General features: G+C 46.0%; 1 protein-coding gene across 4 annotated transcripts in view; it reads left to right on the top strand.

The window, feature by feature from the left end:
• The window catches only part of ILDR2 (immunoglobulin like domain containing receptor 2), a 36486-nt gene that overhangs the window by 5762 nt on the left and 7069 nt on the right, over positions 1–23655 (top strand). For 2 of the 4 annotated variants that reach the window (XM_056328233.1, XM_056328231.1), the window contains exons 2-5: positions 3691–4023; positions 5121–5240; positions 19253–19399; positions 20145–20321. In XM_056328233.1, the coding sequence (XP_056184208.1) occupies positions 3691–4023; positions 5121–5240; positions 19253–19399; positions 20145–20321 (777 nt within the window). Of the gene's footprint in view, positions 1–3690; positions 4024–5120; positions 5241–14459; positions 14517–19252; positions 19400–20144; positions 20322–23655 lie in introns of all 4 variants that reach the window. The other 2 variants (XM_056328234.1, XM_056328235.1) reach the window with 2 other exon arrangements.

Raw genomic sequence — 23655 nt, 5'->3', positions numbered from 1 at the left:
TCCCACGAGCTACATTTCTTCTTGTGAAAGTTCAAACATTGTGAAATTCACAATGAACAGGTTGCTGCTCTGGAGCATTTACATGATGATTTTGAAATAAGGGCTAATCTTGCTCTGTCTGCATTAGTCAAAACATAGCAGAGCACAATTCAGTTTCTTTTTAGTCCTACTCGTATTAAACTAGACAAAGAACTACCACGTTGCTGTTACTAAGCTTGTCATCGTTTTTAATATCTTTCACTCTTTTTTGCTCTGCTATATAAACAGCCCAGAGTTCCGTCCTGTGACATATCTGAGACTTTTCTTATCTTGGCTAGTCTCTTGAAGATTTTTGAGGTCAGCAGTTTCTTCTTGAGGTTCAGGAAGTCCTAAGCTTCCATATGTGAACTCTGTAACTCACATGCATGGGCGTAGCTCATAGGTGTAAGGCCATCATCTTGCCTTCAGCCAGTTAAACATCCTCTTGGCCTTTTCGATGGATGCTGTTACAGTGGTGACGTACAATGTGAATTGATTCCGATAATTTTTTTTTGGCAGAGGAAATAACAGGTGTATAATTTCCCAGTTCAGCCCTATATAATTATATATAATTTGACTTAAATAGATCTAGAGTTTCCACTGCTCCAGTCTCTCAATCTGAGGTACTGTGTTGCTCTTAAGTGCTATTTTTGGAAAGAATCTGAAAATAATACTTCAAAAGTTAATGAAGAACTTGGGATAGGATATAGAAGATGCTGGATAATGTATTGCACATCTCCCAAATGCTTTTGGGAAGAAGAATTCCTGTGTTTTTCCCAAAGCTGCTTTTCTTTTCTTTTCTTGATACAGACATTCACATGGTGGTGTGGTGGGGAAAGTTAGTCAGATGGGAATTTGCTAAAGCTCAGCTAATCATTTATTAAAGCAGTCCTGGCCTGCCAAACTCATTAATCTCATTAACAGGGAAGGAGGGCTACGGTGCATGGTTAGCTGAAAGCACTGTGTTTACTAAGCAGTGTACTTCGTTCACAAGGGAAAGATTTAAATATTCACTGTGTCACTGTTTTATCCTTGAAGCTGAAGTAACGTGATGAGTCACTTGATCAGCTCATGTCACATGCTGGCTATGGCCACAGACTCTGCGTGGGGTCAAGCACAGAGTTGCCAGATACAGGTCTGACCTGCACCTGTTTGTTTTTCAAGGTGTTCATCATGTCTCTTGCATTCAGATGCAACCAGGGAAGCGCAGGTCTCTGGAGAGGAGAGCATAAGGCAACATCACCACTTGGTTCACCTTGAGAAGCAAGTGGTGACATTCTCTTAGTGCTGCATGGCTGCCACATTTCTGCCCCTCGAGTCCTTGGCAGAAATGTCCCAGCTGCCACTTCTTGAGTTCTCTCTCTGCTTACACCTCAGGAAAGTGGAGGAGCTGCCTCATACCCCTGTTTCTTCTGTGGGAGCATCTTGTTGGGACCTCAGCTATGTTTTGTGGTACTCTGGAGAACATCCACACTTCAGTGTTTGGGTTTGGGTCCAGGCACTTCTGGCAAAACTAGTGGCATCTCCTGTGCAACTTCCACATGGTGCAAGCACAATATGCATAATGCATTCATTGTATACATAATGCAGCATTCCTGTGCAAATGCTGTAGCACCACTGTGCAATGCAAGCACAAGGTAGTCCTCAGAGTGAAGTCCTGCCTAGATCAGTAACTCTTTGTTACCATCAGTGACTATCTTGCCTCTCTGAAATATGCTGTCTCCTAGGTTCTGTCTATGTGGTGTTTTTTATCCCTTGACTGGTATTCAATAGACTTCATTGTGATTTACAGTTTGGACATTGATAACTTGTTGAATATTCCAGTGTTGGTCCAGCCTTTTCACTTCCCTTTGGTTCTGACTCTTGATCATGAGATCTCTGCTTGCTTTTTTGCTTTTCAGATCTGCAGCAGTCTCCCACTTGACCTTGTCCCTTCATGCCTGCTGTTGTCATACTGTTGATGCATTTATTGCTCTCTGTCTGCTTTAAGCTCCAGTGCTTTAGTCTATACCTTTTTTTTTCCTGTCCTAAAGATATCGCCTGTCATTTCACTTTCTTTTGCCAGCTTCCATCTCCTTTTCATCTCTAGTTTCTGGAGTGGGTGGTTTATTTTTGCTGACTCCATTTCCTTTCCTTTCTACATCATTTCTTAATCTCCTGCAACCTGGCTCCAGCCCTTTGAAATTGTGTTGACCTAGGCTGGGACACCTTCTTCAGCTTCTTCCAGATGAATGTAAGCTTCCTGGTTCCCTTCTGCTTCCTATACTTACCCCGATACTTTATCCTTACTCTTTTCTTCTTTCTTCACATTTCCCTTTCTTTCCTACTGCTTCCTGACATCAGGAAGCCTTTCTTTGTCCTCAGTCTTTCATTTCTCCCTAAGCTTCACCTAAGTCCATCAGTCCCTCCTGATGTTGTGTAAACATCCTCTTCTGCTTTATTCTCTTGGAAGTTTCCTTGTGTCTTGTCCTCTTTTTCGTTGGGCACTGCTATGGGCGTTGGGGTGTATGATAACTGAGTGTAGGGAGGTGCGATCATCAACATTTTCCATATTGAAACAGATTCCCTTTTGTCATATGAACCTGCGCCATCAGATCCTGCAGCCCCTCAGCTGGAGAGAGTGACTGGTTACAAACTTCCCCTTTCTTAGATGCCCTCTTCTTGCTCCTGGGCTGTTCCTGTGCCTCCGCAGACAGCACATCCCTGCTTGGGAAGGTGTCAGTATGTGTTTCCAGTGTTGTGTAGTTGCTCTCAGTCATTGCTGCCTGCAGGTCAAGAAGGAAGGAAGCAATGAGGGCGTCTGTGGAACGTTTCGGCCATTCCCCTGTGGGTCGATGGAGTACCTCAGTCTCCCGAGGGCTCTCTGCAGGCATTGCTCACTGACTCTTAGCTTCTCCCCAAGCTACGCAAGGCTGTGGCAGCAGTCCCATGCATCTTTTCAGAGGCCTTAATATATCAGCTCCAGGCTGTGGCTCTCCTGTCAAATGGTAGATAAACATTACGTGTTGAATTCCATATCCTCCCTGAGAATGTGAAAAACTTGAGTGTTTGGGCCATTTTTCTCTGCACCTTTCACATGGAGCAATTTCTCTCAGTGCCGCATGCCAGCCCTGGCAGGAGCTGTATGATTTGGATCCACTCCTTCATGCATCTCTAGAATTTGGCAGAGCAAGCAGCACTAACTGGGCACCAGTGCACAACAGGCTGGGCCAGGCACTGTGTGCTGGCTGAGGAGGTGTGATGCCACTGAAATTGGGAGGGAGGTGACTTATTTTGCATTGGGATTATTATGAACTAAGGATCTGGCCCCTTGGCTGACCTGTAGAAGTGGAGTATGGCCATCCCTAAAACATTTCCTCTTTGTGAACCTGCCATAGAAGCTGTGAATCATCATGCTGCTGTCTTAGGGTCTCTGTGGATCATAAGAATACTACATTTGAGCCTTCAGCCTCATCGTGCAGTATTTTGTTGTGTGGCTGCAGGCTGTGAGAAAAGCAAACTTACGCTGCCAACGTCCATGCTTACATACATTGAGGAATGTTGCACCCTAGCACCTGAAAGAGATGGACATTTTAATTTTATGTATGTGGGGAGAATGATGCTATGATAGGAGCAGTAGCTCCCTCTTCAAGCAGTGCCAAGGCATATGATGCTTATGCTTTTGTCTTTTAGCTGAGGTGGAAGGATTGCAGGTCACTGTGCCTGAGAAGAAGAAGGTGGCCATGTTGTTTCAGCCTGCTCTGCTCCGCTGCCATTTCTCTACTTCTTCCACCCAACCAGCTGTGGTACAGTGGAGGTTTAAATCTTACTGCCAGGACCGGATGGGAGAAGCTTTGGGTATGGCAACTTCTGGTTTACAAACAATGAGCAAGAGGAACCTGGACTGGGATCCCTACCTGGACTGCGTGGACAGCAGGAGGACAGTCCGTGTCGTGGCCTCCAAACAAGGATCTGCCGTCACTATAGGGGACTTCTACAAGGAAAGAGATGTCAGCATTGTCCATGGTAACTCTTACCCCAGGGATGCTTGGTGGTGGTTGGAATGGACACTTGGCAATTTGGGGTACTGGAGGTGTTCAGTAATTGTTCAGGTAGCTCACTTACAACAGCTCCCTTCCAGCAGCCTTTTCTATGCCAGACATTTAGGATTCAACCAACCAAACCTAGACCCAAAAGTAATTTCCTTTAGTGCTTCCCTTCATCCCACTCCATGTAGGTGTCTGACCCTGACACAGTGTTCTTTTTCCCTTTGATGAAGTGGAAGGTTTTTATTCCTGGCTTCTGCATATTGCTCTGTGTATAGATTTTCCTTCACAAAAGCATGCCAGCGAGAGAGGTACGAATTCAGACTCTGCAGTCTAGGTTTTTCTTCCTTGCAAAATCCACTGATTTGTTCCCGGTTCTGAAATACCAAAATTATCCTACAGCTTGTGTTTGCTCAAGCTGTGGACTTCACCAGCCTACCCTGTCATGAACCTGAACCCACACAGCCTTGGGCAGTGTCAAAGGAAGAGATTTCCATGGGGTGAAGTCAAGTTGGGTGGAGACGGTGGGTGTTGGGGGAGCAGGGTCCTTACACATTTGGTCTGGAAGGCTGTGTGAGAAACCTTGCCCCTCAAAAGTACAAGGCTTCTGCTTGACTTGGGAGACCACCTAGCCAGAAGCAGAGGCTCCTTGGTGTGGAGGGCATGTGATCAGCCTCAGCAAGGGGGAATATTTTCCTTTGTCTCCCTGTAACCTCTTTGGCAGGTCACTGAAGCACTGTAGAGGAGACACTGTCTAAGCCCTTCTTGCATGGCATGAATACTGTTGGGACCCCAGGTGATAGGCAGGACAGAGTGTGACATTAGTTACTTCTCCTGCTCTCGGCACTTGCAGAGTGAGCTGCCTCTGTGGCGTTTCCTGTCTTCCCACTACAGCCACAGAGTCCTCAGCCTGTTGTTTTTTCCTGAATACTGTAATATTCTGGATAAAGTTAATCCCTCTTCTTAGTAAGGAAATGAAATGGATTTGGGACATGGAGATGGACCCAGTGCTTTCAACACTTCACTCTTGCTAAAGGTGTTGGAGGAAAAGCCTGACTTTTCTTTCTTGCCTTTCAGATGCAGACCTTCAGATTGGGAAGTTGATGTGGGGAGACAGTGGGCTCTATTACTGCCTTATTATCACACCGGATGATGTGGAGGGCAAGAATGAGGAATCGGTGGAGCTGCTTGTGCTTGGTAAGCCCTCTTGCCAGATTGCTTTTTCAACAGATAGCTGATGTATCTTTCCTTCTGCTCTCTTGCTCTCTCTACATATCTGTACACTGTATTACTATGGGTGTAAGATCTATGTGAAACAGTCCCTGCAGTACCTTCACCATTGCCTTGCACCTTGTGCAGTCATTCACACCTAGGCAAAGTGGGTGGCAAATGCTACCAAACCAGAATAGTAATGTTTACACCCACACTGCTCACACATTCCACAGGCGTAAATGACTACTGAAGGTGCAGGGCTGTGGAAAGTCAGAACCCTTGTTTTTAAGTCATGAAACAATAAACTTGCAGCCAAGTGAACACTTGAGACAGAGTCTTTTAGAAATAGACACCCAGACCTTAAATTTTATGCTTTTTGAAATCTTTTAACATTCCCTTCATCTTACTTTTCTGACCTGTGAGGATGTCAAGAAGCACCATGTTTATCTGCTTGAGTGTGTCAGTTTGGGAGACTTCCCTGTCTGCCTAATTATATTTGTCCAGTTCAGGGTGCAGTTTCACAGTCACCCTAATCAGGTGTAAGGTCAAAAAAGCACCCATCCCAGCTGGGGGAGTTGAGCCTTTCAGTGACATTTGTTGACACCACCTTGGGCCAGCTACATTTCACGCCTAGACTGCCCCAGGAGAGCAAGATGAGTTTTTCCCAACTTACCTTAAGATTGACTGACATCAATGTATGTCTGGTCAGCATGCTCACATGGTTGTTGGGTGTACAGATTCTGTATGTCCTGTGAAGGGAAATGTTAAAAAGTTTGGGTCTATGGTGTGTAGGTGGTACGTAGAGGCATACGGTAGAACATGTCTCTCAAGTGCCCTTGCTGCCCTCCCTAAGGTCAGAGTTTAATTGACATTTATATTTGGAGCTGTAGTTGTCATCACAAAGTAAACCAGACTGAATGGGTGAGTGACTGTTCTAACAGCGCCATCAGCTCCCCTCACTCCTTGAGGTGTCAGTCAAGCAATGGACAGCTGGAGGATAGATCCCTCCAGGAAATGTTACACCCTTACCTAAATCCACAGTGTGACTGTGTATCATGTGCTAGTTAATAACAGGTCCAAGACTGACCTGTGTCAGTTCAGGTGAGGTTATCTCTGCCAAGTGGCAGTGGTAGCTGTTAGGTAGCCTCTCCAGAGGAGATGTCTGTGGCTGCGTGGTGATGGGCTGCTGAATTTTGTCCCTTCTTCACCTTCCAGTCCAGGATTTGGTGTCTTATTTGTGTCTGCAACTGTGCTCAGACACTAGTGATGAAACAGTACCATGGTAACAGGAAGAATCTGTTTTTCAGTGTGTACAGAAGACTATGTGGGGAGAAACCAAAGAAATCCCCTCCTCTGAAGCTGGCTTGATGAAGACCCCAGCCCCAGTTTGTTGTGGTTATGTTGGGAGGAAACATGTAGCTTAGGCTGCATTACCTTGACTGCACCTGATTTTGTTTGCTACGGCCTGTGGGTCTGACCTTGCACTTTGTGAAGCACTCGAAGTTTGGCAGCAGCATGAAAGCATACTTGTCATGGGCATACTTTGTTCTGCCTCATGCTGTTTGGCACAGCTTGTGTGTATTTCTTTTCCTGGTAGTGTGTATGGAGACAACATGCCAGGTTTCGGAACGATTCCAGGTTACCTACCCATTTTCTTCCCTTCCTTCCCCTTCCCACCTTATTCTTTTCCTTCTGCCTTTGCTGGTATTTTTTATTTCTTTTCCTTTACCTCTCCCCATTGATGGCTAAAGGAGGAAGCAGCCATTGGTGAAAATACAGTTTCTTAATACTCTGTCATATTCTGGGAGATTTTTTATTCCATCCAGCTGCTTGGAGGGAGACAGTGAGTATGGATGTAGACGGGAGTGGTTCCACAGTCCTAGGGGACATTGGTAAAACAGTTTTGTTTGCTCTTTTGCTGTTCACCGCTCTTTGGTTGGAACCCATGTTCTGTGTTAGAGTGGTTGGAGCAGTGGAGGGACAGTGTCTGCAAGAGATGCTGCCATTCCCACAGCACATTGCTGTTTGCTCCCCGCTGACGGTGGTTTTTCAGATATAATTTACATTACTTAGTTTGGGGCTGCTGCATGATTTAAGCACAGATTAGAATTTTGAAGAGAGCAGAGGTTCTGCCCGCTCATGTTATCAGTGGGGGTAGACAGAAAAATCAGAATAGAAAAGGAAACAGGAAATTACCCCTTCTGGTGGTTTCATATTAATGCTAAGATGAAAGGTGTGTTTAGGTTAGAGAAAGGTACTGCTGCACAGGGCAGTTCAATATCACGTAGAAACCTTGAAAGGTCTGAGAGGCAAAAATGGCAGATACCTAATAACATCAATAAATTAATGGAAATTTGCTTAGCTAAAAGTGGAGGATCCTGCTTTTATACAGTGAATTGCACCATTAAACATTGATCAAAAGCTGCTTTATCACAACTTGGATCAAAATCCAAAACCTAGAGCAAATTACATTATTGCTTTTTTCTTAGGGAAGCGATCACAGAGACTTCCAGTGAAGTCTTAAGTAGCCAGTCAGCCTAGGTCATGATGGCATTGCACGTTGAGTTTTATCACCTGGATGTGCCAGTTGACACACAAAGCAGCTGAACAACTTTAGGCAGCATGAGAGAATCCCATGTGCTGTCTTCATTTCAGGCCTACTTCAGAACAGCATATAAGCATTTATTTATATCCATTTGTGCTCAGCAAAGCTGATAGGATTTATAAAGCATACCTGATGTTAAGCATGTGCTTATGTGCTTTGCTGAAAAGACCGTTCAGTAGGTTTTGCTTAGTCAGGGACTTTAACCCTCTCTAACAGAATCGGTGCAGGCAAGGCAAGAGGGATAGTAACCTCTGTGCCTCAGAGATGCAGGAGGAGATTGGCTGGCATTGAACCTCCTGTAAAGTAAGGAAAGAATTTAAATTAAAAGGTACTATTACACTTCTATTAAATATTTGTATTTTGGTGGCATTTCAAATCTCCAGATGGGGTCTAGCATGCTGGAAACTGTATGAACTCTGCTTCTGCTGTAGCAGGACTAAGCTTAGCAACTCCACAACAGGAGTAACGTGATGCTCTCTGCACTGATTTGTTTACTAGAAATGTAGAACCCTTTGCTGACATTACAACTGGACTAGTGAAGCCATTTGCAACTTTACACATTTTTGGTTTTTAGAACGAATGTGATTGACTCAAAAAGGCTGAATTTAAGAAAGTCTTAAAAGCTACTGTCTTAGTAGCTAGCAGCTGAGTGTCCTGCTTCTTGAAACACAGACAGTGCTATTAATCAAACTGTTATTCATAGTCCCTGTGCACTGCTTTTTATACGAGAATGTCGGTCGGCTTCAGTAAAGTCATTCATTGCAGCCTTTGTTGAAGGGAACTGCAGTTGTACCGGTGCTGTGGATGCAGGGTGCCTGGAGTAACCTTTGAATTAGAAGTACAGGCAGTGGCTGCGGATAGCCCATCTTAGCATCACATGACCCAGCTGACATCAGGAAGCAGTCTAGCTTAATTGCATGGGATTGTGTATAACCCAGTATGCCTTTTCGAGAGCCAGAATTTACTAATCAGTTGCAGGGTCCTGTGAAAGCAGCTATACTGCTCCTTTCCCAAGCTGGTATAGCTGGGCACAGCTGGCTACCCTGAAATGTGTAGGTCTGTGCAAGGTTGGCAATGTTTACATTACAAGATTTTACATAGCTTGGACATGCTTCATGAAGTGGTGGCTGCATTCCTAAGAACATGTCAAGTTCCTGGAAGAGGCAGGAAAGTGATCCACTAATCTCAGTTGTTGGATTGATACTTTGGTTAGTGATCCACGTGCTTTGCTAAGACATCTATTGCCTGTTTTTTTTCCCATCCAGTTCAGCAGCTAATGCTACATAAATTATATATTAGTGAAATATTATTTTATAATTAATATTTTAGAAGCTCTGGCTCCTACTGTTGTTACGCTTTAAACAACAACAATTAGCGCTTGAAGTTTTTGTTAATTTCCAAAGTCAGCTAGCATTTAACATTGTTAAACTGACATCTTTGGTAGTAGTTTGTATTACCAGCCAATACTGATACAGCCTAAACCCAAAATCTACCAAGTCTAATGCCGACAGGTAGCAAAGAATGTAGATGCATATTGCACCGTAATGAATGTACTAATAGAGGCATGTGTTGGCTTTCAGGGAGGGTAAGAATCTCTACTGGGACATGTGTATGGTGTGCAATGCTAATAAGACAGTTCTTACTCAGCAAAGTGACTCAATAGCTGGTATAAATATAGCATAGCCAGGTTTTGAGTCTCTTGTGTGCCAGGAGAGACTGTATTATACAAGTTGATGTGGTTTCGGAGACAGAGAAGTTCTTGGCAGAATTTTCCCTTACAAGACGATGGTTTTAGGATTTTGCTCTGTTTCACTGACAAGCTGCCAGTAGCATCTGAGCCAGTACTTGGTCACAGTGGTTGGCAGAGGTGTCAGTGCTGTTGGCCATGTGTTGGAGATGAGAGGGCCAGATCTCAGCTGGGGAGGTGTCTGTAAGCAACTTCACTTCGAGGGCTCTCTGACCTTGAGCTGCATCTTGGTGGCCAAAGGTGGGTAGGGCCAGCAGGTGAAGAAGTGATTGGCACAGGAGCCCTCCCTTTGAAAATCCAGGAAAGGTGCTGATGCCAGGAAGGCTGCTCCAGGAAGGCTGCTCGTATCCTCCCACTGCTGACATGCTCATCCTGTCCTTGCTAGGTGCTGCTGCCCTGTGCCACCTTTGTAATCTGGGTCCAGTCCCCCTCACCCTACCCCAGTCTACTCCTGGTTACCTATTTCACGCCATTTAGAAGTGCTACTTGTTGCCAAGGTGTTTTTACCCCTCTTTTCCTCCTTATTTGCCAGCGACAGCCACATGCTGCTTACAAAGGAAACTGGCGTGATTATAAGACCTCCCTTACTAAAGTAGCCATGGCAACAGCCTCCTTGGAGGTCTTTGTTGCCTGCTAAAACTTTGATCTCCAAGAAGGGCTGCTGCTGTTTCTCCCTCCAATTGAAGGGAAGGATGGGAAGAAAGGATAAAGTTTGCTCCAAGCAGAGGGAGCACAGAGGAACTCACTGCAGACTCATGGTCTCCCAGTAAATCTCACAGCAGCTTCCTTGGAAAAGTATCTAATTTACAAGGGCCACGCTTCCTTGCCTGTGCTTTCTAGCCTCCCCTCGGGGCAGTGTCACTTGCCAGGGGCCTCTTGGCATGACGGCTCTGCAAATTTTTTTGCCCATGAGGAAGTAATAGTTCCCTCTGTAGCTGCTGCCTCCCATGGTCCCATTGTATGGCTGTGGAGTATGACTCTGGAGGCAGCCCTCAACAGGGAAACTAATTCAGCAGTTATTCCCATATTTACCCAATATTTATCACATTTATGCGATTGCCAGTATTTTACCATGTTTCTGTACTTACCCAGTTGCCATGTCCCTGACTGCACCTGCGCCTACTTTATTCATGTCATCATTTCCTTTCAGCTGCACCACTTACCCTAATTATTTTTGTGTCTCTCCTCTGCAGACTCTCTGCTAATTGTCTGCTTGACTTCAGGTCCTCCCTGATCTGCTGCTATTTACTCTCTCACTCTGCCACCCGCCTGCCTCCTGGGTGTTAAATCCTGTCCTCGCTCACCTCTTCTGTATCTCTGAAACTCGTGGAGCTGCTCTCCAACCCCCTCAGCTTTTCATCTCCCATTGCTCCTCCTGCTCTCTACTGCTGCGCTCCACCAGTGCAGGCTGGGGGCTTGCGGGCTCCCTCGCGCTTCAGGGCTGGCTGGGGCCTAGGGTGTGCGGGGGGGCTGCTGAGAGGCTGCTGTGGGTGGGTAAAGCCCTGCAACAGCACGGTGCGAATAGAGATGGGAGCGTGTCCCAGATCCATACTGGAATGAGGACAAGCTCCTAGCTCCAACAGAGCTTGCCTGGGACAACCCTGGAAAAGGGGGCCATCGTCTATGCCCTCTTTCCCCTGGGGGTGTCTGCTGGGGATCGGCGGTAAGCTGGCACAGAGGACACGTAGCCCTTGTGGGTGGGGGGGCACAGTGACTTGGCAGCCGTGCCCAGCCACGTCCTGGGCTGCTGTAGTTCTCTTTCTCAGGTGGGCAGAGTTGCCGTGCAGATGTGACGTGGCCAGAAGGTCTCTCAGCAGGATGTTTTACTAAATTGTTTTCTCCCTGCCAATGTACCCCAGCCCTCCACCTTAAAAGTGTCCTGGAAAAAAAAAAGCAAGAGAAGTGAGGTGAGCTTAATGCCCATGGAAGAGGCAGCCTGGGTGTAGAGAGCTGGGAGGGCACCGGCCACGGATGCTGTGGCAGCCTCCTGGCTGGCGTTTCAGCCACGGGTCCAAAAGGAGACCTTGCTCGCTGAAACGCTGCCCTCCCTGCCGCACCTTCGGGCACTGTGCCACCCACTGCCGTGCCACCCTGGGCTCCCCCCTGCCAGCTACCGCCGGGCTTTGGGGTGCGCCTGTGCCCGGGCCAGGGGTGCACAGGGCAGGCAGCGCTTTTGCACCACTTGTTGCTGGCAGCAGCGGCAGGAGGAAAGTCGCCTTCAATGAGGGGCAGTGGTGGGAGCCTCCCGTTGCCGTGGCAACCGCAGGGCAGCCATGGCAGCAGCCCCGGCCTGTTGGTTGCACTCACTAAGAGGGAAGCACTCGGTGCGGGGAAGCATTATCAGTGAATTAATTTGGCCCAGGATGGGGAGGGGCCAGAGCTGGGGTGCGATGAAAGGTGCTGGGGGCATGGCAGTGCAGAGGCAGGCTTTGTGCTTACTAGCTGTCAGCTGGGCTAGTCAAGGCAGCAGAGTTCAAGCTGAGCTGTGGCGGGGTTTGCTGCTGCCTTGGGCCCTTTTGGGCTTTGTGCATCCCCCGCAGGTGGCTCTGGGGCCTCCAGGGTTGTGCAAGCCCTAGGGCGACCAAATTCCCCAAGCAGATACTCAGCAGAGCCAAGTGAGGTTGCACAAGCAGGGAAATAGTTGCTGCTCATAGGTAGCACAGAGGAACTACTTCGGTTGTCTTTGTAATGAGTTAACCAAGGTCTCAAGCACTGTTATTTTTGACATTTTTGTCAAATGGTGTTTTGACATAAATGACATATTTAGGTGCTTCTTCCTGCTTGAACATGTGCGTCCTCCTGGGGATCAGGAGGCACCTTAAGAACCGGCACTAGCAGGGACTGAGGCTCTTTGGGTAGGTTCAAAATAACGCAGGCACCTATTTAGATGTGAAATGGAGCTGCTGGTCTTGATAGGTGTTACAGATCTCAGCCCTAAATCAGCATATACCTGGAGCTATTTGTCTGTTGGCGTCTGCTCTCAGACTAGGGCTGCATGTGGGCTTGTGCAGAGTTAATAACATGTGGGAGGCAAGCTACATGCCTGTGTCTGCTCATATGTTCAGTGTGTGTGTGGTTCACATGTACATTGCTCACATATACACACACACAGAGGCCTGTGAAAGAATTCATATTTTTTGCGTGTGCTGTGAAAATATGGCATATGTTTAATATGCACGTGGCACAATGTAAATCTAGCGTACTATGACGAAGGCATACATTTGGTGCATGTGTTTGGAGCCTACTTGTGGCACCCAAGACCTAAGCCACGCATAAGTTATATATGTGCCTGTATCTTGTGAGCAGAAAGCATACATGAGCACTTTCCCATAACAAGGTAGTTGTGAGCAGTTTGGACACTTGATCCTTCCAGAAAAAGGAATGCAAAGTGCAAAGAATGTAATGAAATTGTGTATGTGGATGAAAATGTTGCAGTAGACTGATGGCAAAGAGTTGAATTTCAAAGTGGTAAATGAGGAAAAGTTATCTGAAGGACCACCGTTGTACCTTTTGCTAAGGCTTCAGGAGCACCTTGTCATGATGGCGTTACTGTGAGTACTAGACAGCTTTGATGAGTTGCAACTGGTTGCAAAGCACTGCGTGCATTCAGAGTGTGTTTGTTATGGCCCCAGCAGGCATCCTTGTGGATTTTTGATCTCTACAGAACCTCTGCTGAAGCACTGAGAAAAAACGGACAGTGGGAATTTGATTAAAATACGCTTCAAGGAAAGACTAGAGGCAAGGAACTTGGGATCCAGTTCATCATTGTGTCTGAGTGCTACTTAGTGCAGGATCTGAAGGGCATGTGGGGAGGTCAAAGGTAGCTTTCTACCACTTTTGCACTGGCTTACCCCTAGCTGCTTCTGTTATGTTATATCCACAATGTATGTCTTCAGCGTGCAGCTTTCCTACCCTATGCATGTCTTTAAAAAACCTAGCATGATCCTGGTGCTATATAAAAGAGTACGCAGCGTAGCTGCACATAGGGGTGTTCTGCCAGTGCACAGGTTGTGTGAGTTATAGCTGAACACTGTGCAGGATATCACTGAAATATGCCAGACATTCAGTGCCAAAACAAATAGGCACCAAGCTGCCTTTGGGCTTGGATTTGTTGTATTCAGTTACAAATTAGAAGTTGACTTGCTTTATTTTTTTTTCTTTTCTTTTTGCAAAGTGACTCCACAAATTTCTACAAGAAATCCTTCCCTGGTTGGTTTGCTTTGCTTGAGAGTTGGCCTTATATCACACAATCTCACCAAGTTGCTTGTGCATCTTGAAATAAATAGCACATACTCACAGGCATGCTTCAAGACTCCTTTCCCAGAGCTGTCTCTGCGGTTGCAGAGCCTCACACAGAGAGCACCACCCACAGGAGTTGGATGCATGTGGCTGACTTGTCAAGGGCCTTGGGTTAAAGATGTTTCACATCCATCCAAACTACATCAGTACATTCTTGAAAGTAAACAAAGTCCTTCTCTTTGAGGGATGTTGTGCATTTCCAGGAGCTTTTTGCATGTGTAGAGCATAACTCCAGAAAGGTGTTGCTGTGTAACCACACTAAAGGGACCTCCCTCTTCTTGTCATTTTGTGCCTAGATTGGAGAAGCTCTGTTCCAGATTCTTTCCCCCCCAGTTCTGCTGATAAAGATAAAATGCAAGGACACAGAAATGGCAGAAGTGCAGAGGCAGACACCAGGCATCGAGCAAGATGACACCTATGGTTGATAGGAGTTCACTTAACAGAGTGCAAGTGGGCTGATGAGGAAGGGGACTGGAGGCTAAGGCAGGGGCTGGGGAGTGTGTTTTTCCTGCAGTAACCTCTCTCCTTGTTCTCCTCCTTCTGTCTTTTCTAGGCAGGACAGGGCTGCTTGCTGATCTCTTGCCCAGTTTTGCTGTGGAGATTATGCCAGGTATTCAGTCATTTCACCCTTCAGTCATCCAGTCCTCTGTCATCTTGTCTGTTTATTTTTCTGAAGCATCTTTATGTGGTTACATTTCACTCTATATGTGTGTTTTATCTCATAATAAAAAGAGAAGAGCCTATCGCTTAGTGGGAGAGTGTGTTGGGTTGAGATCTGAGAGAGCTGATGCTGGGACTTGGGGGAGGAATGGCCATGCTGAGAGCCAACATACAGGGATGGCAGATGTCATGCTAGGATCAGTGTGACAGCAAAAATGCCAGCGCTGTTGAGGGGTGGTTTTATATCAAGATCTCTGCTCTCTCCCTGCTAGCACAAAGGTAACGCTGCTCCAGCATGCAAGACCTTGGCAGCCTCATGTGACCCTATGCTTTTGTACGTCAGCTACTCATGCAGTACCACTCCCCAGACCCTGTCCCACGGGTACCGTTATAGCCATCACCACAGATGGTAGCACAGGAGGTGCTAGAAATAGAGCACTGCTTAGCAACCCATCAGTGGCACAGTCCCTCTTGTGCTGCATGGTCAGGGCATTATCTAGGTAACACCAGGTGGTTGGACCAGACACGAAAGCTCTGTGCCCATGACAAATCCCTTGCTAGCCAAAGTAATGAGAGCTACCAGTACTGGCACTCCTTGCAGAGGAAACGGAGACCCTGCAACAGATTGTCCTTGAAAGGGAGGAGGTGTGAGAACGTTTAGCCCTTGAGTCATCTGAGCATCCCCTGGCGGTGCCCAAGGAGCGTTTCACATGTTTGTGCAAAAATGTAACTGCACATAAATGTGTGAAGCTATTTTCAAGTCTGTCCCAGAGATGCAAATGGAGAAGGCAGACGCTCCTCCACCTCCAGTATAAGCCAAAGCTCCCTGGAAGTTCAGCGTGGCAGGAGAGTGATTGGTTTTTCAGCACAGACAAAAATTTATTCTCTGCTGCCTAACGCTTTTTTCCCCCTGCCACTATTTACAGTTTTATTGAATGGGTATTAAATTCTCTGTGTTGGCCAGGTAGCTTTCTGGTACTCTCCCTGCATGGGTATAAACAACAAGGAAGTGTAAAAGGCAGTGGCAAATCACTTTTCAGCTGTTGGCATTGCCTGTTACCTGAGTAAACAAAAGCAGCTGCTGCTGCAAGCACGAAACAGTAGTTTCCAGACAGTGAGGACATGCAGCATTTCAGCCTGGTAGTCATTTGAATCTCAGGGTTACACAGTTGTATGTGCAACTAGTTGTATCCCATTTTGTGCGTGAAGGAGGAGCCAGCAGACTCTTTTGCCATTTTCTTAACCTCATCAGAGAAGCAAATGGTCTAGCTTTCTGTGAAGTAAAATCCTTCCTGATTCATTGGTCCCTGTGAGTGGGACACTGATTTCAAACATCCACGCCTGGTGCTGAGTGACTACCTTGCAATGTGCAATGTACATATTAACCTGACCTTTCGTACTCCTCAAACTTGTTCAAAGACTACAGATACACTTAGAGTGGACTTGCTGTTTGCCTTTTTCCCCTTTACCAGGCTTTTATCCTATGGAGTGGTTGTGAACTGTTCACTAACAGCTCTGGAGATCTGACACCTGAGCTTCATTGCGTAGCTGTGGCTGGCCGCTTCTGTCATTTGATACTATTTCACCACCTTCCGTCTATCAGTGATGGTCATAGAGAACGAGATGAGAACACGGCAAAAGAAAAAGTCACTGAGCTGTTGCCCTGCTTGGATTGGCACAGATTAGGCAGTATGGGACTGGAAAGGGTAATCTGGCTCGCTCTCCTGCTTGCTATCCTGAGCGCTATGTGATTTCATCCTTTCTGTAAGCTTAGCAAGTTTAAGAGTATTCTTTCTCCCATTGGATCACTTTCTTTGATATGCAGCTTCTAGCTTCCATCTACGTTACTTGTGGCCTGTTTACGCCCATTTATGTAAGACCTTTTAACTATAATACCTGCTTTTTCTGCTAGCATTCATCCTCCTAGCATATTTATAGGCAGCAGCTAGGTCTGCTCTCAGCCTTCTTTTTAATAGACTAACGCAGCAAGCTTCAGCGCTCCTGCAGCAAGGCAGACCTATCGAGTCCCTTCATCCCCTCATATCCACGTTTTGCATGAGCTCCAATCTGAATCCATCTTTTCTTCTACAAACATGGCCAGAGCTGCATACCATCAGTAACTTCAGATGAAGTTACATGGAGGCCTTGTGTGATAGCATTAATATTGCCTTAACGTTACTGGAAATGTCATCTTTATTTGGTATAGGATTACATTTGCCATTTTTGTGGCTGTATTGCATAGGTGGTTACAGTTGCCCAATGATGGAATAGCATAATAGCATACTGGATCATTTATCCTGTTTTTCAGTTGTTGTCAACTAATGAAGTTCTGTTCAAAACAGAAATTGTTCTTAATCTTTGAACATGTGACCCTGAAAGCATTGCTGCATACCTTGAAATTCAGTATATTGCTGCATTTCATGTTTCTTACTCTAGGCCCAAGGACAGCTGGCCCTTTCTATAACACACCCCAGTCTTCATCTTTAGTGACGCCACCTCCTACCTCTTACCCTCAAGATACATTAACACATTCTTATTTTCTGTTCTCAAGGTTGTTCATGAAAATACTAAATAAGATAGCTCCTAGAACCAGCACTTGAGGAACTGTATCAGTAATCTCCTCTCAGCTCTTACTTTTCCATTTGTGAATGCTTCCCCCTAGTTTTTCCTTGGCCATTAGCTGAATTTTTCTCAGCATATAGTAACTTCACCAAAAAACCCCAAATTAATCCACAAGAACCGAAATGAGCTGCAAATTTAAATGAAGTTCATGTTTCAGCCAAAAAAGAAATAAAATATTCAAAAAATGTAAAATATTTCACTTGACACTTCTGAAGTGAAGTGTTTTGATTTGTAAATGCCAGATGTTTCAGTGATGATTTTTAAAGGAGATTTTAAGTTCTAGATTAAAAATGGCATGAAAGAAAGGGAATTATTTGTAAAAGAGTTAAGGAAGACTCCAGCAAAGCAGTGAGTTTTACTGCTGTTCAAACAGTGCTGTGGATGAATCAAAAATGACGCTTCTTATTTTTGCATTGTATAAAGAAAACAGAAAAAACTTGTTTTGATTGTTCCAAGTGGAACATTTTTCCTTGACTTTCCAGCTTAGTGTGAGAGTTGCACCACTTTTCCAGTGTGATTCTGTACTCGCATTGCAATCCTTGGATCACTACATCTTCATCTTAAATAATAACATACCAGGAGACCCCTTAATGAACACTGGACTTCTGTTCAGAGGCAGTGGTCTGCTGCCCTACCCCAGTGCTGAGCAGCCGCCGCCACTTCTTTCTTTGCTTGCTTACCATCTTTCCAAGGTGATTGAATAACCACCTGGGAAGATCTGGAGTTGTCTTTCCCCACCAGCATTCTGACTTGTAGATAGGTTGGTGCATATCTCTGGTGTAAAACCAGCTCCAGGCCTCCTGTGTCATAGAATCATCATATAGAATGGTTTGGGTTGGAAGGGACCATGAAGATCATCTCGTTCCACACCCTGCCAGGGCCAGGGACGCCTTCCACTAGACCGGGTTGCTCCAAGCCCCGTCCAGCCTGGCCCTGAGCACTGCCAGGGATGGGGCAGCCACAGCTGCTCTGGGCAACCTGTGCCAGTGTCTCGCCACCCTCAGTAAAGAATTTCTTCCTTATATCTGACCTAAATCTGCCTTCTTTCAGTTTAAAATCATTCCCCCTTGTCCTGTCACTCACTACATGCCCTTAAGTGCCTCTCCAGCTTTCTTGTAGGCAAGTATACCTTTTAGGTACTGGAAGGCTGCTATAAGGTCTCCCCTTACACATTCTATATGTATCCTATACATTCAGAGTCTTGCAGTTTCTTGGCGTGGATGTGTTCACTGGTCATTCCCTTCATCCAGGGAATGCCCTGTGTTTGCAATCCCCTGCAGAGCTGGGAGCTGCCCCAGCATGGGCTGGGCACCTGCTCCCGCTGTGGCTGCTGGTGCTGCAGATTTCCCAGCAGCAAAGTTTGAGAAACCGTTTCTCACTCCCCTTCCCATTCTGGACCAGCTCTTCTGTGCTTTCACTTGCAGGGTGTTTTTCAGCCGCTCCTTTTTGGGGCCTGGCAGACATCATCCAAGGCTTCAGCAGGGGGGGGAAGAAAAAAAGTGGTTATTAGGTTTCCTGGCTGGCTGCAGCGCCTTAATAGGATGTTCGTTCAGCACATTCAAAAGAATAATTGCATGCGTGGGCCTAGTTGTGAAGGGGCAGGCCTGGCTCATTTACTGGGCTATTTATAGCGTGCTTTTCACCATCGTTTGTCCCATTAAAACTAGAATGTGGGTAGGGAACAAACACATAAGCAGGGCATGAACATGGCCAGGAAGAATGAGTCTGATGAGATCCAAATGCTAATGGGGCATGTCCGGTGGCTTTCATACAGGTCTGTTGTGGGGTGAGGGTTTCTGTGCTGGGGAGCCAGAGCTCCTGCCTCTGTGCTGCTCGCATTTCAGTCAGCCAGAGATGTCACAAGAAGCTCCATTTCTCATTGTCATGTGCCATTTCTGCATTGATACAGAGTGGGATGTAGTCCTAGACCCGCAAGGAGTCCACTTCTGTTATTCACCTGTCTGTTTTGCCCCTATGCTCTCCCCTGGGAGGATGTTGCTGATGCTCCCTTCCACAGCAATGTGCAGTCCTGTAAGTATCTCCCGTTCTCCCCTTGTTTTCCAGAGTGGGTCTTTGTGGGCCTGGTGATCCTGGGGGCATTCCTGTTCTTCCTCCTGGTGGGGATCTGCTGGTGCCAGTGCTGCCCACACAGCTGCTGCTGTTACGTCCGCTGCCCCTGCTGTCCTGAGTCCTGCTGCTGTCCCCGGGCGCGTGAGTGACCCTGTCCAAGCCTGGCACAAATCTGCTGCTGTGCTACTTCTGCTCCCTGGCAGAACAGGAGGAGAATCTGCTTCCTTTGCCCTAAGCAGTTTGCTTGACGAAAGAACTGGTTCTTAGGGAGTGAAGCATCTGACCTATTGCTCAATGGTTGAGCGCTCAAAGTTAATTACAAATGTAATTCCCTGAGCCCTCCCTGCCTTGGCAGCTGTGCCTGCTTCTCCGAAGTGTCACTCTCCCCTTCCAAAGTTCTTGTTGTTGTGTCAGTGAATGTTACAGGTCAGAGCTAAGAGCATCCTGGGAGGTTTCTTCCCGGCAATGCAAAGCAGCTGCCCTCTACAACAGTGCAAAATCCTTACAACCCAGCAAGGTTCCTGGTCAGGCTCAGGCAGATCTGTCAAGTTTCGTGAGCCTCATCCCGGCTGCTTGAATCAGTTGTTTTTAAAGCTGAACTGCCACTAACTCATGGCAGCGGTAATGCTGGCTGTAACACCCTGAATATCTTTCAATTGCCGGGCACCTTGCAGTGTTCATCTGACCTGTCGTGTGCATTTTTAAAACTCCCCTCAGGGCCCTTTGAGGCTTAGAGAAATTCAGATTGGTCCTTGTAATTTCATTTGTCCAGTTGTCTCCCGCTGGGTTGTCACCACTGTTGGTGATTTGGAGGTTTCGGCCATGTGCCGTGGGGGTCTGTGGGGGTCTGGTGTGATGCTGACTGCAGTTCTTTTTCTTTTTTCAGTGTATGTAGCAGGCAAAGCAGCAAAAGCTGGGTACCCTCCTCCAGTCTCTTCCATGCCAGGTGCATACTACATCCCCAGCGTTCCCGTAGCTGGTGTCCCATCTCCTGCTGTGCTGATGGATAAGTCGCACCCCCCTCCCTTGGCCCCAAGTGACTCCAGCGCAGGAAGCCAAAATGGTAATTTGTGGTGCCAGGCACAACCTTCCGTTGGGCAGAGGACTCGGAAAGGGAGGAGTGGTTGTCACTGTTGGAGTGATATGAACAGAAGAAGCAGAGAGAAACTGCATTTTAATCTTGGCTCTGACAATAACATTTGCATCCCTTAGGGCCACATGGTCCAACTTTTCTAGGGCCATCAGCACATTGTCAGTTTGTGGGTGCCTAATTAGGTCTGCAGGGAATGGGAGGCCAAGTTCATGCTGCTGCAGACATTGACTTGCAGAGGACAAAAGGGTCAAGATGATTTCAGGGGAGCAGAGGCAGTAGCCGTTTTCCCCTTAGAGCTGATGCCTTGCAAGCTGCTCTCAGTAAATTGTTCTTCCTGCCCTCCGTAGGGCACTGCTTGCCCTCTGGCAGCAGTTTTTGCTGCCACGTGTTTTACCGGCCCTGTGGCATTTTGGGCACAGGGACATGCTCCCTCGGCGTTTCTGCCCAAGAGTGTTTGGGACTGGATCCCCTCCCCTCCCTTACAGAAGTCAGTAGGTCACTTTTTTTGTTCAGCCTTTGCATTTGTGAAACGTGAGTGATAAAAGGCTTCTAACTAGAAAGGAGTTGTAGATCAATGTCAGACATAGAGTATCAGTGTGATGACTCTATCTTGGTGAGGGTCACTTCTCCCGCTGCAAAGGAAGTTGCCATCAAGGAAAAAGAGGGTAGCTATTTAGCCACATGCTAGCATTCCAGGAATCAGAGTGGCTGTCTGAATTCAAGCACACTGCAGCAGAAGTGACTGTCGCCATGTAGAGTCACCATTCTGACACAGGATGTTTGCCACTGATCCAACGACGTGTCTGATTTCAAAGCACCACACCGATTATCAATTGTTAAATTGGCTTATGGCTACGTGTTGATAAGGCACTTCTGAAAAGACAAGTCTGGTAGCGTAATCAAATAACTGAGCTTTTGGAACAACCCTACAACACATCCTTCCACTGCCCCAGTGAGTATATTAACCTTTCTGGAACTACAGAAAGTCTTTTCCTTCCACAATCATACTTTTTTTTCCCTCATTGAAATCAAAACAGAGCTTTGGAATGGAGCATTTTGAAATAGGAAATGAATCAGTCACTTGACTCAAAGTAGAACATACCCAATTCAAAAACCTTTGTCAGAAAATGAAAAATGACACCCCAGTGCTTAATTTTTTTCTCCTGTGAAAAATGTCACTGCATGTAGAGCATGGTGTTGCCCGTGGCAGCTCCAGGGACTTTTTAAAGTCAGATCACAGCCCCGATCTCGTCTCTGCTATATGTTACTAGCAGAGCACAAATGCAGAATGAAAAACTGCGGATGTGTTTAGTAACCAAATTGAACAGCTCTTAACATCCCGTGTTCATTACACAGAAAGATGCATTTATTACATAATCCAAATTAGCTAGCTGAATTTAATCTCTCAGCTCGGGACTTGACAGGAAATAGTACATGTTGCAGATAAAACCATTATTGCGGATAAAACCATTATTACAGAGTTTTAACTTGTGGCAAGACAACAGAGGTTCTTAGGCTTAATATTTAAATATTTAAATATTTTTTGCAATAATAAGGACAAATGCTTAGTCTGGATCATGCACCTGTTGTTCAAAGTCTTCCTTGAACTGTGGAACTAAGGAAGGGTAATACCCTGCCCCCTGTTACTTTTCTCTTAAGGTCCTTGACAATGCCAGAATATCCCCTAATTACAGATTGTGGAAGAGAAAACATTACGTGGTTGTTCCAAAGCTCCTTGTTTGCTGGTTGGCCAGACAGCAAGCTAAACAAAACAGGTAATGGTTGAGTTTATAATGGAAGCCTTTTCTCAGAAAGAGCACTAATTACGGCCTCTGTGTCCTCCACGAAGCCAGCGTAGGTCTGATCTGAAACTTTGAGACTTCAACCTTCCTGTCAAGTTTATTTAAAAAAATGGGATTAGAAGGGCTGGGAGACAGAGACAGAGAATTCTGTAATCCTGGCTGCCAGGCTAAAAAGGACAGCTTTTGCCCTAGATAGTTTCTGTGCTTATAAATGACCCTGTGAGGTGATCTAGTGAGCAAACTCAGGGATGAGGATATTTAGAAAATATGTCTAGGGTTACATAAAAGCCATGTAACAGAGCTCCAGCGAAGCCTAGGAACTCCATCCTAAACTTAGGGCTGAACAGGGAAAAAAACCCAAAACCTTCCACCTCTCTTATTTAGAAGAGTCTTGCCCATACATTGTTAGGATGCAGTGGTTACCTGGATCTTGCGTATCTTGCATAGATTGAGAATCTTGCACAGATTCCTTAAACTATGTGCATAGGGAAGCTTTTGGTTTGAGAACTGGACTCCAGACCTTTAATGTGGAAAGTGTATAAGGATGAGACATCATTTACTTCCTAACCGCACTGGTATGAAAAAAAATAGTAGTGCTGTCCTTTCTGGGGAGAGAAACAGCTTACAGTTTTGGCTGACTTAGTTCCACCCACAGAAGAATAAAAAGTGTCTAGTTAAACACAAATTAAACATTAGAAATTTATGAACTGTTCAGGAGAAGAAAATTCCAACAGGGAAGAATGTTCCATTTCCTTTAACTTCAGTGAATGGGTCTGGACAAGTGGTTAACACCTCTGCATCTTTATTCCCTTATAATTAAGATGGGCCTAAAAATATTCAGACCGTAGTAAAGGGTTATAGCAGCTTATGGATGAAGGAGGGTGTGAGAAGGAAGCAATGATATCTTTGGTTCTCGCATGAAGGAATAATGAAGAGATTTAATAAGTTGAACATTCAGTATCATTGCAAGAATTATTTAATAAATAAATGTGGAGACAAAATATGCTTCATCTATAATGGAAAATACTTTTAATGAGCTGTTCACTGTCATGTTTGCAGATTTAAATCCAGCGTTACTTTCTAGATGCTTACAGAATTAACCAAGAAATTCATTTGCCTTTTGATACACAGCTGCAATAGGCAGTCGAGCATGAAGCTAGCATGAAGCCTAGCTAATTCTCCATCAGTTCCAGGAGCGATAGATGTTGCCCACATAGATACTTGGCACAGCCTTAGCATGAGTAGTGGCTCTGGGGAGACAGAGTTTGGAAGCTCCTGTTTTGAGTTCCCCAAAGGTTATTAGTAGGTCAGAGTCATTTCCAGCTGATGGTTGTTTGCTGCCCTGTGTATAAATGAGGTCGCAGCTTAGCTGAGCTCCTAGTAGACACATCGGAAGAAGGAATAGTGAGAGGCCTCTTTCCTGGCAAGGTACCAGACAAGAGGTCAGCCATGGTGGTGAGGTGAGGTGGAGAGCTCACCTTGCCGTTGCTTGAGCAGTGCAG

This window comes from Falco biarmicus, chromosome 2 (assembly GCF_023638135.1).
Source record: "Falco biarmicus isolate bFalBia1 chromosome 2, bFalBia1.pri, whole genome shotgun sequence".
Taxonomy (NCBI): domain Eukaryota; kingdom Metazoa; phylum Chordata; class Aves; order Falconiformes; family Falconidae; genus Falco; species Falco biarmicus.
The sequence above is the reverse complement of the archived record's forward strand: the minus strand, read 5'-3'. Positions and strand labels throughout refer to the sequence as shown.